This window comes from Daucus carota, chromosome 4, assembly GCF_001625215.2.
Source record: "Daucus carota subsp. sativus chromosome 4, DH1 v3.0, whole genome shotgun sequence".
Taxonomy (NCBI): Eukaryota; Viridiplantae; Streptophyta; class Magnoliopsida; order Apiales; family Apiaceae; genus Daucus; species Daucus carota.
This window is the reverse complement of record NC_030384.2, coordinates 37913805-37932527: the sequence shown is the minus strand read 5'-3', so window position 1 is coordinate 37932527 and position 18723 is coordinate 37913805. Positions and strand designations below refer to the sequence as shown.

General features: G+C 32.8%; 3 protein-coding genes across 7 annotated transcripts; all 3 read left to right on the top strand.

Annotated features, from left to right (window-relative positions):
• The first annotated feature begins 367 nt into the window (after nucleotides 1-367).
• On the top strand, nucleotides 368-4520 carry LOC108215928 (pentatricopeptide repeat-containing protein At1g77405). 4 transcript variants are annotated; one of them, XM_064092482.1, is made up of 3 exons: nucleotides 368-2058; nucleotides 3896-4092; nucleotides 4167-4520. In XM_064092482.1, exon 1 carries the CDS (start codon nucleotides 619-621, stop codon nucleotides 1969-1971), a length of 1353 nt encoding a protein of 450 aa, XP_063948552.1. In that variant the 5' UTR covers nucleotides 368-618; the 3' UTR covers nucleotides 1972-2058; nucleotides 3896-4092; nucleotides 4167-4520. The 4 variants fall into 4 exon arrangements, with proteins under 4 accessions (XP_063948552.1, XP_063948550.1, XP_017244051.1 ...); XM_064092480.1 differs by having other exon boundaries at nucleotides 3860-4092; XM_017388562.2 differs by having other exon boundaries at nucleotides 3845-4092.
• A 3518-nt stretch (nucleotides 4521-8038) lies between these two features.
• LOC108215735 (metal transporter Nramp6.1) lies at nucleotides 8039-11537 on the top strand. Its single transcript, XM_017388291.2, has 13 exons — nucleotides 8039-8207; nucleotides 8325-8406; nucleotides 8489-8529; nucleotides 8869-8947; nucleotides 9066-9170; nucleotides 9298-9407; nucleotides 9562-9743; nucleotides 9851-9920; nucleotides 10020-10193; nucleotides 10286-10390; nucleotides 10490-10621; nucleotides 10785-10880; nucleotides 11070-11537. Exons 1-13 carry the CDS (start codon nucleotides 8112-8114, stop codon nucleotides 11373-11375), a joined length of 1578 nt encoding a protein of 525 aa, XP_017243780.1. The 5' UTR covers nucleotides 8039-8111; the 3' UTR covers nucleotides 11376-11537.
• A 1476-nt stretch (nucleotides 11538-13013) lies between these two features.
• On the top strand, nucleotides 13014-17811 carry LOC108215736 (N-glycosylase/DNA lyase OGG1). Of its 2 annotated transcripts, XM_017388292.2 has the most exons (5): nucleotides 13015-13810; nucleotides 15107-15317; nucleotides 16094-16316; nucleotides 16478-16610; nucleotides 17493-17811. In XM_017388292.2, the coding sequence occupies exons 1-4, from the start codon at nucleotides 13041-13043 to the stop codon at nucleotides 16492-16494; spliced, it is 1221 nt and encodes a 406-aa protein (XP_017243781.1). In that variant the 5' UTR covers nucleotides 13015-13040; the 3' UTR covers nucleotides 16495-16610; nucleotides 17493-17811. The 2 variants fall into 2 exon arrangements, with proteins under 2 accessions (XP_063948731.1, XP_017243781.1); XM_064092661.1 differs by lacking the exons at nucleotides 16478-16610; nucleotides 17493-17811 and having other exon boundaries at nucleotides 13014-13810; nucleotides 16090-16226.
• The last annotated feature ends 912 nt before the right edge of the window (nucleotides 17812-18723 follow it).

Here is an 18723-nt window from a genome sequence, read left to right as displayed (position 1 = left end):
TCCAAACTGTTATACGATAAATATCTTTTTTCATACATATGAAGATATACGAAATGTGAAAAATCTAATTTAAAATTAATTGAATAATAAATTATCACATATTAATAGTAGAAAAATAATTATAAATAGACAATAAATTGTAAAAGTTAAATTTTTGTGAAAATATTTAATCAGTTGGTTAATATAATTTAATTAAAATTCAACTCATTAACACTAAAATATTAATAAAATAATATTAAAATTCAAATATAATAAATTACAAATTATATAACCGGGTTGCTACTAACAATTACAAGACAACATTCACTGGGCCAGATTATGACATGGGTTATTTGGTTGGGCCGGGTTATGGTTTTAAGTTTTAACAGTGAACAGACAATGAACAGAGCGAGTGGAATTAAAGAAACTCCATGCGTCTCAGTACTGAAGCTTCAACAATCTCCATTACATGGTAATTTAAACCTGGCTCTGATTAGCTATTTATTTGATTTCGTGATTGTTTAATTACACCTCCTAATTAGCTATCAAAATCTCCTGGAAATCAATTAACTGTTTACTCAATCACATAACTCAAGTATGCAATTTAGTACTAGTAGAACAGTAGCAAATAGTATGTAGATGATGTTAAGTAAAGCTACAATGGAACCCTTGACTAGGGCTCGTTTCGTAAACCAAGTAATGGCTGCCATGATTAAGAACTACCCTTTTGATGTGGCATCAAATGGCACTACTAGTAGTGATCAGTTATTGAGTGTTGAGGTGGTATCTGAGATCCTGAGATGGGTACCTAGGTTATTCTTCCAGTCCCCGCGGTCTGTTGGGTGTCAGAAGGGTTTTCGACATCGGGCTCCTCTTAAGCAGAGGAACCTTGGGGATGAAATGAGTAGGGCTAGTAAGGGTGTCCGTGTTGTTGGTCCGGCGGAGTATAGAGATTTTGGGGAGGTGAAGCGAGGGTTGAAGAATGCGGTGGGATTTTACAATTGGGTCGAGAGGCGATTTGGGTTTCAGCATGATGAAATGACTTGTAGAGAGATGGCTTGTGTGTTGGCTAAAGGGAATAATATGAAATTGTTTTGGGATTTTCTTAAGGAGATGTCGAGGAGAGGGGGTGGTGGGCTGGTCACAACTGCAACGGTGACGTGTTTGATTAAAGTTCTGGGTGAAGAGGGTTTGGCGGATCAGGCATTGGAGGCGTTTTATCGGATGAAGCAGTTTCGTTGTAAGCAGGATGTTTATGCGTATAATACAGTTATTAATGCTCTTTGTAGAGTTGGGAATTTTAGAAAAGCCAAGTTTTTGTTGGAGCAGATGGAATTACCGGGGTTTAGGTGTCCGCCTGATACGTATACATATACCATTTTGATTAGTGCTTATTGTAAGTATAGTTTGCAAACTGGCTGTAGGAAAGCCATTAGGAGAAGATTGTGGGAAGCAAATCATTTATTTCGGATTATGCTATTCAAAGGCTTTGTTCCTGATGTTGTGACTTACAACTGTCTCATTGACGGGTGTTGCAAAACTTATCGAATTGAAAGGGCAGTAGAACTATATGATGATATGATCAAAAGGGGCTGTGCCCCTAATCGAGTTACTTACAACTCATTCATTAGATACTACAGTGCAGTTAATGAGATTGATAAAGCTATTGATATGTTGCAGAAGATGCAAAACCAAAATCATGGTTTGCCTACTACAAGTTCTTATACTCCAATAATACATGCCCTGTGTGAAGCAGGAAGAGTAAAGGAGTCATGGGATTCTCTTGTTCAGTTGGTGGAAAGCGGTTCAATTCCGAGGGAATATACCTACAGATTGGTCTGCGATCTGCTGAAATCAGAAGGTCAGGCTAATTTGTTAGATGTGAAATTGTGTCGACGGATAGAAGAAGGAATCAAGATGAGATGTAGGGATGTGATGCTATTCAAACCAATTAAGAGCCAAAATCTATACTCGGTTAGAAGTTTGACATAAAAAAATGTACCTGTCATTATATCGCTAGCTTTATATGACAATATATACAACTTGATACCTTTGGTGCTGCAGGTGAGAACAGGAAAGGTAAGTATTCATTAAAAAATTATCAGTTAATGCTCAGTGATTGTGTTCTTTGCCATCAATTGTTCCTTGTACTTGACTAAGGGGCTAACATTTGTTTTCGAACTCTTTGCTTTAGTACTTGATGATCTGATTTGATCATACAAGATATAAGATGTACTGTATCAAGAACATGCTATTAGCATTCTCCCCTTTAGCTACAAGTTACGACATGAACACAGAACACATCTTTCAGGATATAATGAAGAATTTAGTTATCCCATATTCTTTGTGCTCTTAATCGGCCAAATATTGGCTTTATATATCTTAAAATTTGTTCAACGGTTGATACACAGCTGTAGCTCTAAAGAAGATGATATATGAGCTTAAAAGCAAATACATTATGAACAAGAAAAAAAGAAGTTATTAAATACGGATAATTCGGGGTTGTTATAAGAACTGGTTTTGTATTACGAGGCCATAATAGCTTTTAACCGCATGTTCATTGTGGAATCTTTGCTAGCACTTCGCCCTAATATAAACTTTCAGATACTTGCCTCAACTTTGGACTGGAATTGTCTGGAGAACAGGCAAGGCTCCTAATGTCCAGAGTGTTTATATGTTTACAGTATGTTTTGGGTTGGAAACTACCTTTTTATAGTTTTTCTGGAAGATATTTATAGAATTGGCACCATTGAGTTTAGGTATTAAACCACATTTTCTGTTCTCGCTAACTGATATGAAGTTTTTAAACTAATAAGTGATCTGAACTGTAGGGACTATAACAATCTACAGAATTGCTCATCTGGATAGTTGACATTAATATACAGCTTTCTTTTCAAATGATTATTACTTCCAAATATGCATAATTACCTGTTTTTGAGTTTTTGATCTTTTATCTGTATATCTTTCTACGTGTATTCTCTAGATGTTTCATACTTGACGATGTTTATGGGTGCAGGATATAAAGTATATGCTATATATAATTGACCTCAACAAGTGGTCGGCATTTTGAGGCTTGTTTATGAGTTTTTTCTGATACATCATACATATCTATGTTTTATGTGCTACTCCTCCCCAGTTGTGTGCATAGTGATAGTCCATAATCATGAGTTTAGTGATCAAAACACATTGCGTAGAGTTGACCGCTTTGACTAGAAACAACTCCCTCATCATTAGTCTATAGGTGGTCTAAAACTTCAGATCTATCAGTTTAACTTGGCATAGTAAGAAACTGGTTAACGTAGCTGTATGGTTTGCGATGACTGCTCAGTCTGCTTTGATCTCAACTTATCTTAACCCAAAATCCTTGCTTATTAATGCCAAACACAGTAGTTTCTTCTGTCCAGTATATTATGACATCATACTGTAGCACATTCCCTTTGTATTGCTGCACTATCTGGTGGGTGGGGCGGTGGGGGCCAGATATATCTGGCAGCATCTGATTATGTAGTCCAAAAATAAATTTGTTGCTAAAATTTTGAAATAAAAAGAAACAAAAGTAGAACTAGTTACAGGACTGAGATACATTCATGTTACTTTACCTTCTGGATTAGTCGTTATTTCAAGTTTTCAATGGATAGTTTTAATGTATACATTATTCATCTAAAAGGAAGCCTGCATGATCAATAATTAGTTCTTGCTGACTTTTTCTACCTGTGTGTGCTTATATGGAGGATATTGAAAAATCTAGCTCGGAATGACGCAGTCACAGAAATGATTATCCTTTAATTGTATGTTCTTAACAGGCTCTCTGCTGTAGGATTTCTACATTCATCTTACTTTCTTTTTGATTGTTTGTTATTGCCAGTCTTCAGTGGATCAGTGGATGGTTCTAAAGTATACATGATTCATCGAACAGGTGGCCGGCAAATTTTATAATCAGTTTTGGCCGACTATACTGTTTCTGCTTATATGGGGACTATGCTATACTTGTTGTAAAGTAGCGGTTATAAATGTAATATGTAATATTTAGCAGTTTCACAAATTTTTGTCATTGAACAACAGTTACTCAAATACCATCCGTTCGGGATGAATTTGACACAGCAAAACTGTCAGGTGCCGAATTTAACCACAAAGTTATTGCTCTTCCCTCCTAGACAAAAACCTCTGATTCATTATGTTATTTGCAGGCTGGGGTAGTCATGAGGAGTTGAGGACTATATAGACGAGTGCTAGTAGCAGCTATTGATAGAGAGGTTGGTAACGAGCTATTGATAGAGAGGTTGGTAATTGCTAAAACAGCACCATGTCTCGCCTCTCGGGGACACTGAGTATATGGATTTGGGTAAGGTCTCTATATTTCTTTTAGTTTAGGGCAATAAGGCATGGATACATCCTCACACCTTAGTCCAGACTCGTAAGCTGGACATGTTGAGTGCGTTTATTTTCATGGAGACATGTCAAATAATTGAGTCATGATTTAAATAAATAATGTTTGTTGCCCAGATTTCATGATTTTATAGCTCAATTTCCCTTTTTATTGTCACTTCATCGTTCTTTATACTGGTGGATAGTCTTCTTTCTTGATAATGGTGGGTAGATTGTCCATTATTCTTCTTCAGCTGGTGAGGATATTCGAGTAACGGTTTAAAGAATAAATGGTACACAACTACAAATGTAATGTATTTATAGTTCAATTTCCATTTTTTGTTTCTGCTAATGCTAATATGTTTTTGGTGGGCATTTGTGGTAAGGTTTTTCATTAATATTCTTCGTCTAGTGAAGGATATATTTTATCTTATCTTGAGCTATAATATGTTCAAGAAAATTATTCGAAGTAAAATATATTTTTGCCAAATCATTAAACTATATGTTCAAGAAAACTATTCAAAGCAGCCCGAATTAAAACCTCCTATTTATAATAAAATTCTGAAAAATATTGAAAAAATTATATCAATTTTTTATCATCCTATTACAAAAGGATGAAGATGGATTATCAAATACTCGGTAATTTGCAAGATAAAATCCAATTATTAGTTTCTCAATCAGCATCATCAAAATATTATTGTTCAGTCTAGATACTGTTCAATAACAAAAACAAAAATCATCTGCTAATCACATATATACACATTATCACAAACATGAGTTATATTATAGCTAATCATGAACCTATTCTTTAAAAACAACTTAAGAGCATCTCCAACGCACCTCGCCTGTTAGCTTTAAAATCTATGTGTCAGCCCATAAACCTAATATGTAAAAAAAACATCACTCCAACGCAGACGCCTGTTAGCAATATTTTTAGATGCCGAGAATTAAGCACGCTACATTTGCTGAACCAAGTCTGTCAGCTATATCATATCCACGTCATTTTCTTTTAAAATTTAACTCAAAAAAAATTTAAACTTGCTCCAACCTATATGTCTATATTATATTATATATGTATTATAATATTATAATTCTATTATATATATTTGTATAACTTTTTAATTTTATAATTTAATCTAATGTATTGTTAAGTGTAAAAAAATTTTTAACAAATAAATAATATAATAAAAATAATATAATAAAACTAATATAATAACTTATATAGTTATTTAACGTTAATTATGAATTTTTAACAAAGAAAATTAGTAAATGTTTTACATGATACAAGTAATTTTTGTTAATTAGTTTTTTTAAGTTTTTATTATTATAATAGTATCAGTATATATGTTTTTATTAGTTATATTTTTTATTTTCATCTATATTAAATAAAAAATTAATTAACTTCTTATTTTAATTCTTTCAAACCCGTTTTATCAAAAGATAATTAGCTTAAAATCTTTAGCACTAACTTTTATTCTTACCCTTCTAAATTTTATTTTATTTTTATTTAAAGCATATAACATTCTACCTAAATCATTTTTATAATATTTAAATTGAAATATTTAAGGTATTATTATTATTATTGCAAGTATAGATGTATTATTTATTTTTTTTACAAATAATATTGTTATGTGAAAATGTTACTTTATTTTCAATCAAATTTTTTAAAATTATAATATAATAATATAAAAATGTTAAATATTATAATTGATCATTATCTATTAAAGATATTATTATTTTTTCAATAATATAGAATAAAAACTAAGTAAATTATTTTATTGTATATTTATAATTAACATTTAAAATAATATTTTGAATATAGCTAATGGTTTTAGCTAATATCCATTGGAGCAAAATTCTTTACAGGCTCAAATTTTTTTTAGCTGATGATGTTTTTAGCTAATAGTTTCATCTTTAGCGTTGGAGATGCTCTAATTAAGATAATACCGACGGGGGGATTATTCAGGAGTGTCGGGATCTTCTAGCAAATTTAGAACATGTTAATTTGTTTTTTGTAAAACGGTCTGCTAATATGGCTGCTCATTGTCCCGACTGAGTATTCTGTATGAGTGATATTCCTACTGAAGTTCAGAATTGTATCTTGGCTGATTTATCCACGTAATAAAATCCTTTTGCTTCAAAAAAGATGATCATGATTCCGTTAACCACCCCAATAATATAAACTGACTCTAAAAAACAGCATGATTCATATTTGTGCACATTTACAAATATATACAAGAAAACGAATAACAAGTGCATGCCTCATGCTATCTCATACGTTAGCTCCTCAGACTATACCCCCGTTGCTTTCATTTCTAACAACTGAAAATTTATCATTTTTATATTCAAAAGCTTCCAAAACTATAATCCAAAATGTCTGGAAAGGTGCTATAATCTATAGGTTTCTATAATTACTTAATTAGTGGCTCGGTAATTATATTTTTACACAGATAAGTTAAAATTGCCTAATATTAACAAAATTGGAGTGCATTCCAAGGGAACAGATATATATAATTGGAATTGTGAAATGACCAGCAAAAAGGAAATTAGGCAAGGTAATATCTTAAAAATATAAAGAATACAAAAAAAATGATCATCTCACGTTATTTTCTTGTCCACCTTTTCTTATATATCACCTTTGTATTGAAAGAACAAGTCAAGAAGTGAATTAAGATTAATTATTTTATTTAAAATATAATTAGAGAAAGGGGAGGTGTTGACTGAGGGAGTTAACATTTGCGTCATCATCATATAAATATTACTTCACAAATTATATTCACTTGTTCTTATCAAAGAGAAGATCTGATGATCGATTTTTATATAAAGTTTGATTTAATTTATATGTGGATATAAAATATGGATTGTATACTATACGAAGCTACAGTAATCCCCCTCTGGACACCAAATGTCCTTGGACTTTTCTTCTTATAAATGAAACCTCAAAGTCTTCACTATGTGCAGTTTAGACCCTGAGCCTGTAGAATTTAGATGCAACTCAATTGGCAAGATCCGAATACAGAATTTCAGACTCAAATTCGGGAATAAATATGACTTAATCGGTTTAGGCAATAAATGGAAGAGCCGAATTTGGTAAGAAATATGAATTAGTTAGGCTGAATAATATATATTGAACTCGAATTTGATAAGAAATATTAAAGAATCGGTTAATCATTTAATAATGTAATAATTTTACAAATTTCATATATATTTGTGGATGTGTACAGAAAATCATAACACAGTGTACTAACAAATATCATTTGACGGAATATTCAGGTGTAAATTATAATTAAATATTATCTGAAAGATGCAGATGAGGTGTTTTAACCGGAACAAAATAATCATTTTCTATGATTTTATTCATATTCAAAGTAATGATGAATGCACATTTTCTATGACTTTATGCGGGAGTTTTTGTGAGTAACAGCAGTAGCAGGGATTGATTTGAACAAATTACAAACTTAAAAGTTGAATAAATAAAAAAAGCAAATATGAGGACGGTTTCATATATACACTGACATATGTGAAAAAAGGAGTATTAATTAATTAAGGGAATAGTGTTTTCTCTTAAGCTGAAGCCTGACAGAGTCTGAATGCAAGAAAATGGATAGACTACAAAAATAAAAATCATTGTTCATGCCTAGACAAATCTATGTTCAAACACCCTCACTTCTGCACTATAAATATACTACATACTCTAAGCCTCTTCATAAGCCAGTTTCATCAGCCTTCCATAAACATTGTAACACTTTAACACATACAATTAGGCCATGGGAAGCTTGCAGCAGCAACATCAGGTGGGAGGGAGCAACCGCATAGCGGCCCTCGACGTCGACAACATGGACCCTGAAGCTCAAAAGAGCCAGGTCTGTCACCATTTTTTACCATTCCTCATTTTTACTATTTATGCTATCATGTTGTGTGCATTATAATTAAGTTAGCAGTCAAATGGTCACTAATACAATGTATCCTTTGATCAACAGAAGAAGCCGGGATGGATGAACTTTTTTGCATATGTTGGACCGGGTTTTCTTGTTTCTTTGGCTTATCTGGACCCTGGAAATTGTTAGTATCTTTTGTTTGATTCTGAAACATTATGTGTATGATCAAAATAACACTAACTTTGTGTATTGTGTATGATTTTCAGTGGAAACGGATATGCAAGCAGGAGCAGATCATGGATATGAGGTATGCACACCAGCAGTTCTGTGTGATTATGAACCTACACAAGATCAGCAGTCCTTTGATGGATATTTTATCATTTTTCCGAAGAATTATTTGAAGGCACAATGATTATACACTCCTGAAACAACATTTTTATTATAATTACAAGATAGATAATATTTACTAAATAGTAATAATAAAGTTCAGTTCAAGGCCTTCATATATGTAACCTTACTCTTATTTCAAGACGAGACCATTTCCAGACACTTACACGTTGAATCGAGCACGATATGCATGGACTCTGACTAGTATTATGAACCAATGAACCATACAGATTAGTACTAACGATCTCCATGCTTTCAGCTGCTGTGGGTCATTCTCATTGGTCTGATTTTCGCACTCATTATACAGTCCCTTGCCGCTAATCTTGGAGTCGCCACTGGTAATACACATTCATATTTGGACAAGACCTTAAAATCTGCACGGTTTAATCATTACAGAACATACCAAAGTGCATAGTGTTGGACTAAGCTAATAAAAAAAAATTCTACATTTTACAGGAAAACATCTAGCAGAGTTGTGCAAGGCAGAGTACCCATTTTTTGTGAAATATTGCCTCTGGTTATTAGCAGAACTTGCTGTCATTGCTGCAGATATTCCTGAAGGCATGGCTTTTAGCATTGTCTTACAATTCTAACAGTTTTATTTGATTTACACACACATCATATTTAAGTTTCTTTAAGCTAGATGTTCATAACAGCAAAACTAATGTATTCTCTTTGTTAATTGCAGTGATTGGGACAGCATTTGCCCTGAACATATTGTTTAACATACCAGTTTGGGTCGGAGTCCTCTGTACTGGTTGCAGTACACTTCTACTTCTTGGTCTTCAAAGATACGGGGTAATTTTATTGACTAAAGTTATACCAATGCTGATCAAAATAATGCAAATACGCAATCTATTAGTTCTTCGTATAAATAGTTTTATGTTGGAAGAAACAAGAAGAGCACATGTATGATTCATCCGATTGGATTCTATTTATGTGTATCATGCAGGTGAGGAAGCTGGAGTTGTTGATATCCATATTAGTATTCGTCATGGCTGCCTGTTTTTTTGGAGAACTGAGTTATGTGAAGCCTCCTGCACAAGATGTGATTAAGGGAATGTTTATTCCTAAGCTTTCTGGCCAAGGTGCAACCAGTGATGCCATTGCTCTACTGGGTGCTCTTGTCATGCCGTAAGAAAATTCTTCATTATCTTCATACATAATACTGTATATGATTCTACAAACAAATTTACATTTACATTTACATTTGTGCTCATCTTAATATACTTTGTCAACAGGCACAACTTGTTTCTGCATTCAGCTCTTGTGCTCTCCAGAAAGATACCAAACTCTGTCCGTGGAATTAATGTAAGCACTAAGCACCAACATTACTTTAATACATGCAAAGTTGAGTTGAATTTTCAGGTGTATCTCACTTGACCAACCCTTTATTTATTATCATTGCAGGACGCCTGCAGATACTTTTTAATAGAGAGCGGATTTGCTTTGTTCGTAGCATTTCTAATCAATGTTGCAGTCATTTCTGTAACTGGTTCTGTTTGCAATTCACCAAATATGTCACAGGATAACCTGGACAGATGCGGTGATATAACTCTTAATTCTGCCTCTTTCCTGCTCAAGGTCCATATCATTTTTTTGTCTGTGTTGATAGTTTTAACATTTAAGTTAAGATTTAAGTCTAACTAATTCAACATACTATGCTTACCGAACAGAATGTGTTGGGAAAATCAAGTTCTACTGTGTACGCAATTGCTTTACTGGCTTCGGGTCAGAGTTCAACCATCACAGGAACTTATGCTGGACAATACATTATGCAGGTTTGGAATTTTAATATCATTATGGTAGTCTTGATATAAAAGTTTTTACTTGGATTTCAGTCACAACTCATGATAACTTCATTTTTATTTTTTAATTAGGGGTTCATTGACTTGAAGATGAAGACATGGATTAGAAACCTGGTGACTAGGTTGATTGCTATCACCCCGAGTCTCATTGTTTCAATCATTGGGGGAGCATCAGGAGCTGGTCGCCTAATCATCATTGCATCGGTTTGTGTTCTAAAATGGACTATAAAATAACACAACTATTCACTAATATGAAACACAATACCATAATGAACGCACAAGCACATTCAAAATATGTGTCACTTTAGTCTAAAGTATGTCATGCATTTTACGCATTGCTTAAATCTTATAAGTCTATGATTTGCAGATGATATTGTCGTTTGAGCTCCCCTTCGCTCTGATTCCTCTGCTTAAGTTCAGTAGCAGCAAGTTAAAGATGGGGCCTCACATAAACTCAATATATGTAAGTTCTTATGGCTAAATTGGCCGGTTCTACACCATAAAATCTTTGCTTAGGACCACAATGCACATTTCCGCAATGCGCAAGAACTTGTTGTTTAGATATAGTCTACCGTTCAAGTTTGGTGGTACAACCCTGATAATGTAGACATAATCTTAGCTCTAATCTTCACTCAACTGTTCTTGCATGCAGATAATTGTTTTTTCATGGACACTAGGACTCGGAATCATTGGCATCAACATATACTACTTGATCACAGCCTTTGTTGGTTGGATAACTGACAATAACTTGCCAAAAGTTGCAAATGTATTAATAGGAATCATAGTTTTTCCCTTCATTGCCGTCTACATAATTTCTGTGATCTACCTCATGTTCCGAAAGGATACCACTAGCACGTTCATCGACACTACAAAGACTGCTGAATCGAATGATGTATTCGAATTGGACTATGCTATTCCATACAGAGAGGATCTTGCTGACATCACATTGCCCAGATAGAACTCAAAGTTGATGCTAGAGTTTTGTTCTTCATCTTATCTTTCTTGGTGACAGGTTTTTGTTTTAATGTGTGTTTAATATAGTTTTATCCGCCTACTGTATCCTGTTTGAATCTTGTACCGGAAATGAATCTTATAAATGTAAGATTATTGTCATGCTTCATTTTGATCTTTTGTGATCCGACTGTGATAATATAATGACAGTGCTAGTTCAACATGAAGGTGTTCACATAATTTTCAGACTCCACATAAACTGATACATAAAGATGCACATAATATGCACAAAGAGATACATAAAGATGCCCGAAATATGCACACAATGATGTGGATTCCACGTATTCGGTCCCTTTTTAATTTTGTATTATATAGTACTCTGGTTTTTCTCTTTCTAACTTTGAGTCTTTAGTCTTCCGCTACATATTATTATACTCATAAATTATGTATTTAACACTTTTTAATAATTTTATTATATAAACAAATATATTTATATTTTGATATCTTTTTTTTCTATTATCCAATATATTTATATATATATATATATATATATATCTTTTTAAAATTTGACATTTTTTTCTTTCTATTAGATAATTTATTTACTGTATTTTTCTAAATGAATTTATTTATCTTTTATTTCAAAATTTTAAAATTTCTATTTTATCATTCATATTTTAGTTTTAACAACATATCTGTTATTATCTTTCAATGAAAAACAGCATATCTGTTATTAATATCAACAACAAATATATGTTAAATAAAACATATCTATATTATATTCAACTACATTATATTCAAATAGTATTTTTGTAATTATATTATATTCAACTAGTACTTTTGTATACATGTAAAATTCATTAAAATCAAAGTATGAATGAAAAAATAGATACTTAAAACTTTTGGAATCTAAAAGAAACAAAGTCGGTATAAAAGTATAGTAAATAAATTATTTAATAGAAGGAAGAAAAATATTACATTTTAAAATAATAAACATAATAAAAATATTGGACAATGGAAAGAAAAAGAAAGATATCAAATATATAAATATATTTGTTTATGTAAAAAGATTATCAAAAAATATTAAATATAAAACTTATGTGTATAATAAAATTTAGCTCAAGATTTTAAGACTCAAAGCTGGACCGAAAAAAAAAACAGAATATAATACAAAACTAAAAAAGGGACTGAATATAGAAGATTGGTGGAATACTATTGTATCAATTTCTATGGACTTAACATATTTTTTCAGCATTGTCATCAACTACCCGTTGATCATTGTTTCTTTGCAGCTTTTTTCATTACTCGACACACGCATATATAACATAATTTTATAATCTATAATAAAAAAGTTATAAAAAATTAAACATTAAATATTTATTTAAAGAATTTTTTTAAATGATATATCAAATTATATTTTATGAAAGTAGTAAAATGTGTGTGCCCCAATATAAACAATCTAGAGGGCGGAAGGAGTATGATTTATTTTATTCTATTTTATCGGTTAAATTATGAACTAGATAAAATCAATGAATTTAAATCTGAAAATTTTCAAAAAGATAAATGAAGTGGCAATGCAATCATGTTATTATATCATTATTTACTATTAAATTTACTATTAAATAAAGAAAAAGATTACAACTTTTACAGAAATTATTAGAAATTTAGGATATGTATGCAGCAGAGCACTTGGCTCGGATTCATGCTAATTTCAAATTTGAGAGGTTGTTTACTGCAATCACTCACAAGATTTCACCCAATTATGAAGAAGAGATCAACACCCATTTCATCCTCACCTTCAACACCACCCCCTTCATCTCCACAAACCCTAAAAACCAAACAACCCTTCTCACAAAATTCATCCAAGAACCCTAAAAGAGCCCTTTTAACAACACCCCCATCTTCAATTTCCCCCAAATGGGTCCCACTCAACATCTCAAAATCCGAGCTTTTCTTGCCCCTCACTTTCCCCACTGGCCAAACATTCAGGTGGAAGCAGACTGGCCCACTTGAGTTCACAGGGGCTGTGGGGTCCCACTTGGTGTCCCTCAAGCACCTTGACAATGGTGATATTGCTGCTTGCTTTCATCACTCAAAAGATGGGGTCTTTGATGCTAAGTTGGCGTTGTTGGATTTCTTGAATGTGGGTATTTGTTTGAGTGATTTGTGGGAGGAGTTTTCGGGTTCGGATTCGAGGTTTGCTCAGTTAGCACCTTATTTGGGAGGTGCTAGAGTGCTTAGACAGGACCCACTGGAGTGTCTTCTGCAGTTTATTTGTTCTTCGAATAATAATATTAAGAGGATTACTCAAATGGTTGATTTCATTTCGGGGTTAGGGGTTTATTTGGGGACTGTTGAGGGATTTAGGTTTTATGAGTTTCCTACTTTGGATAGGTTATCGATCGTTTCTGAAGAAGAGCTTCGAGTGGCTGGTTTTGGATACAGGTTTGTTTTTGTGCACTCGTTTCGCTTGTTTCTTTACTGTTGTTTTGATGATACCAGTGTTGTTTTGATGATACCAGAATGTGGTAGAGAGTTCATTTTGTTCATATTGGTTTATATGATTTGTTAGTAATTTTTCTACGTGAGCCAAAATTTTGAAATTACTGTATAATGGCAGTGTGGAATTATAATCAGGAAATGATTGTTTTTACAACATTAGGTAACATAAGAGGTGTTCTTTTGCTCTACTTGTTTTGAAATACGTAGTAAGATAAAAACATTCTCTTAGGAACTTAAAGTGATACTATTGATATGAGAGTGAATAATAGGGATTTGTCAGCACAAAACTCATTGTTACTTCCAGGACTTAATGAACGTTGAAATTATAAGTTTGTATATAAGCCTTGTTAGACTCAAGTGAGTGCCTAGGTGCGACTCACACTTGAGCTAAATGCATGAGTACATGCTCTGCTAAGCTCTGGTTAGCTGCTGTCATTTTGCCTCACTTTAAGTATCTTGATGATACCTTATATCAAGTCCCTAAGTTGCTCTATTATTACTTTCAATGATATACCTGATCTACTTTATCACATTATTAGAATTATGACTACTCAAGTATAGAATTTAACGGTTGGAATAGGTCACAACATTGTAGTTGATTTAAATTTTGCAAGAAAGATCATTATTCATGTACATATGAACATAAATCAGTGTGTATCTATTGTTTCCTCTACTCATGAGTTTCAACTTTTAAGATAGGACTCGTATATATAACTAACATACATATACTGTTCAGGAGTATTTGGATTTATAATTGTCTATTAGTCAAGAAAGAAACAAAATGATATGAGGATTAGACTTTTAATGTAGTTTGATCCTCTTATATTTTAAGATGATATGTTGGTCTGGGATTGAAAAGAGAATGTATGAGGGCTGCTATGGTAAACTAAGCTGTTGAGTGCTGGGTGATTAGTGATAGTGAGTCAACTGATTATTATACATCATGATACTGACCAAAAAAATGTTATCTATCATTACTTTTCTGCATTAAATTGCGTTCTTCGAGACTAATAGATTTAACTCCTGGGCTATCCCATCAGATATGCAAGTGTCATTCTCAACCATGAAGTAGCTATCAAATCATATGCCAAATCAGCCATCAGCATTTGCTTTCTCTAAAATCTACTCTGTTTCCAAAATTACAAGTATTAGTTTCTCTTGCATATCAATTATAGAGCATAAGTTGCTATTTGCAGAGTATGAGAGTATCATCATAATATCTTTTAGCAAATTGTCCAGGGCCAAATACATAACTCGCACAGTAGATGCTTTGCGAGCAAAGCCTGGAGGAGGAGTTGAGTGGCTTGCTTCTCTCCGTGACTTGGATCTTCAAATGGCTATTGATGCTCTATCTACCCTACCCGGTGTGGGTCCTAAAGTAGCTGCATGTGTTGCTCTCTTCTCTCTAGATCAGCATCATGCTATTCCTGTTGATACTCATGTCTGGCAGGTGAGTTTTTGGCCTCTGTGGTTTTGTTTTTTTAGTCTTTTGTAAAATTGTTTTGTAATTATTGGATGGTTTTCAATAGCAGTAAGTCTATATATTATGGTATATAATTTAGTCTGAGAAAACAATGACACACTGCCTAGATGGGGTAGGTACACGGGATTCTTGGTTAAGACACTAAATTGGTATCAAATGTACTGCATCATATCTGATTGGGATAAGATGATTGCATCTCCTCTAATAAGAGTAAAGACTTCCCTTGATGATAAGAAAATGATCCCAATGTCCGCGATGAGAAGAAAATAATCCAAATGTTTGCTACCATTATAATATAATAAATGCTTCAATTTTATGATAACCTAAATTTACATGATTTAGTAACCAGAAGCTAATAAGCTATATCTGTACAGCAACTACAGATGCATTAATATCAACATGAATCTTCGTAACACCCAAACTTTCTATCAGATTTTATGTTAGTCATTTCTCAAGTGAAGTTTTTGCACTAAGGTCCGAGTGGGGTAATATGAGCATTCTTTTAACTGAACTGATTATCAGTGCTAGTACTGCTTGTTAAACACCTGTGATAAAAAAGAACAAAGGAACTGCTGATGAGTGTCAGAATGGATAAATTATGGCATATATAATTCATATTATCATATGATAGGCTGGCACACAATACGTGATACACACATAAAAAGTTGTGCAGTTGTATTCCTGTGTCCATGTTATATATCTGACGCTTGTATACAATTTTTCTCCATGCTGGTTTGAGGAAGATTGCTACTACATACCTCATCCCAGAGCTTGCCGGCACCCGCCTGACGCCTAAGTTATATGGTCGCGTGTCAGAGGCGTTTGTCTGCAAATATGGGAAGTATGCTGGTTGGGCCCAAACACTTCTTTTCATTGCAGAGCTGCCTTCTCAAAAAGCACTAATACCATCTATCTTGTGGACTACCGCAGAAAAGAAACCTTCTAAGCCAAGGAAAAAGAAGAGAAGTAAGAACCTTATATGATGTTTTATACTTTCTAACATGAATGTAAATGCTTTAACTTTGACATCTTAGCATCTATGAACAAAAAAACAGAATAAACTCTTATTATAATTCTAACCATTTGAATAATGCTGATTGTTTAATTTCCTTCTAAATCTTTTGCAGACTTGGAAGATATTTGATCTGAAATCTTAAGTTGATCAGGAAAATTATATATTGTTAGCTATATTCATTGCTAATACATATGTGACTTCAAAGGCTAGTTTATTCCTGGCAGAGTTAGCAAGGCTATTTAGAGGTTGGTTACTAAACTCTTGCTTCTTATAGGGTTTAGGTTTGAACGTCTTATTTATCATGTTCCTAGTTTTTACTCAGAAATGGTAAAGTATGTATTTTTTGACTGTTTCTTGAGTAGTTTGTTTAACTTGCAATTGGAACATGATAAATACTCGTGTTTCTTCTCTTCTTTAAACTTTTTAATCAATAAAACGAACTCTCAAGTACTTGCCTTTTTCCCTTTTTTTCCTAAATGAACACACTTGCACCCTGACATTGCATTTGACAAAGACTAATGTGGCCTCATTGCTGTTAGCTTTCTCAGCCTTTGTTTCAACAGATTCTGATGCTTTTAGTTTCTGTTGTACATTATGATTTAGTTGCAAGATTTCACAGTTATATAAAATGCAAACTTTTTGAAACATATTAAAGGGCTTGGTTATCTTCTTTGTAAATTGTAATTGTCGAGTAACCAGCTCATCTATAACCTTAAGATGTGTTTAGAGGGAGGCCCCAACAAGATCACACTCCCCTACAACAAAACATAATTAGACAAACAAACAAATAAATGAATTAAAACAAATGGGAATGGGGGTGGGAGAACTCGAATGCTAAACCCAATCTAAATCGAGCTCTAATTTAGCTCTGATACCATGTTGATAATCAGGGAAGTTCTAACAAGATCACATACTATTCAACAGTAAATGCATATTTAGGCACTAGTTCTCAGCACAATTCTTTGGTCATGAATAATATTGGATGGGAAATGTATCACTAACAGCTTGCTTTTAAGAATTTTTTGAGTGTGGAATAGATGCTGATCCTTGATATGTCTGGTATTCCGAGGTAGATAATCCTTTAAAAACACAAAAGTGAAACTAAAGAAGTTTTGTTTGTATTTCAGGTGTTCTGTATGCAGCACAGGGTAGATTTATATTATTTCAATGCAGCCTCCCAAATTGGCGCACTGTTTAAAATAGTTTACATTTAACCGACTAAAGTCCTATATCGTTTGTGTTTACCTCGGCTAGAGGTCATTGATCCATCAACTTCACTTCATGTAGTGGCCTAATTGTTGTTCCATTTGTTATTAGCAAGTCAATTTTACATATTCTTAACAGCAGGTGACTACATTTTGTTTATTGCTTAGTTCATCATGTACAAATTATCATCTGAATCCGCTATTTGTTTGGATAAATTGATTGTTAATGTCTAACTTAGCAGTTGTCTGTATATAATAAGCATATATGATATATCACTATGAAAAGGATACAGAACTGTTATTTGTCTATAAGATACCTTTCAGAAATGCGAATACTGGAAAGTAAATTCAAATATTTTTATATGTGCAGTGTAACAATCCCAGTGGCCATCATGACAAATTGATTAAGCATGGTTCCTTCCACATGAATCTTGGACTTTTCTGCGTATTTTCGGATATAAGAAAAGACATCTCGTGTTTTAAAATTTATATAAATTAAAATAATGAACAGATAGAATATAATAAAATCTAGGCAATTGTTAAAAGCAAAAGCACTAAAATAGAAATCAAACGATTATTTAATTATAGTGGTTGGTATTTAATTTATATTTTAATGATTTATATCAAAATGTAATACTACAAATATAAACAACGTTTTTGAAATCGGTGTATCTTAGCTATTTTCATAATTAAAAATCAAATCAAAGAGTACATATCTTAAAATAAATTTGATGTTCTAATACTTCGAAATCGAGAAGATGTAAAATGAATGACAAGCATAAGCAGCACAAAAAGATTAAACTAAACTTGATTATTCGGGTTTTTTTTTTTCCCAATTACTCAGTACATGGTAATTATATTTACATATATTCTTAATTCTAAATACACAATTCAGTCCATCATTTTCTTAAAATTTCACTACATATATTAAGTATCATATTAAAATGATTAATTTATTTGCACTTGGTTCTGGTATATAAAGTGGCAGCGGGAATACTGACTTCTAAAGAAAAAGCGAGACTTTAAGTGCATCCGACAATATTCGATTCAGCCGTTAAAAAAATAATCTCGAAGAGCACTTGACCATCAGTCAGTAGGATGTTTTCCTGATCTCCTTTTATTATTTTTAATTATCTTGAATTAAATATATGCT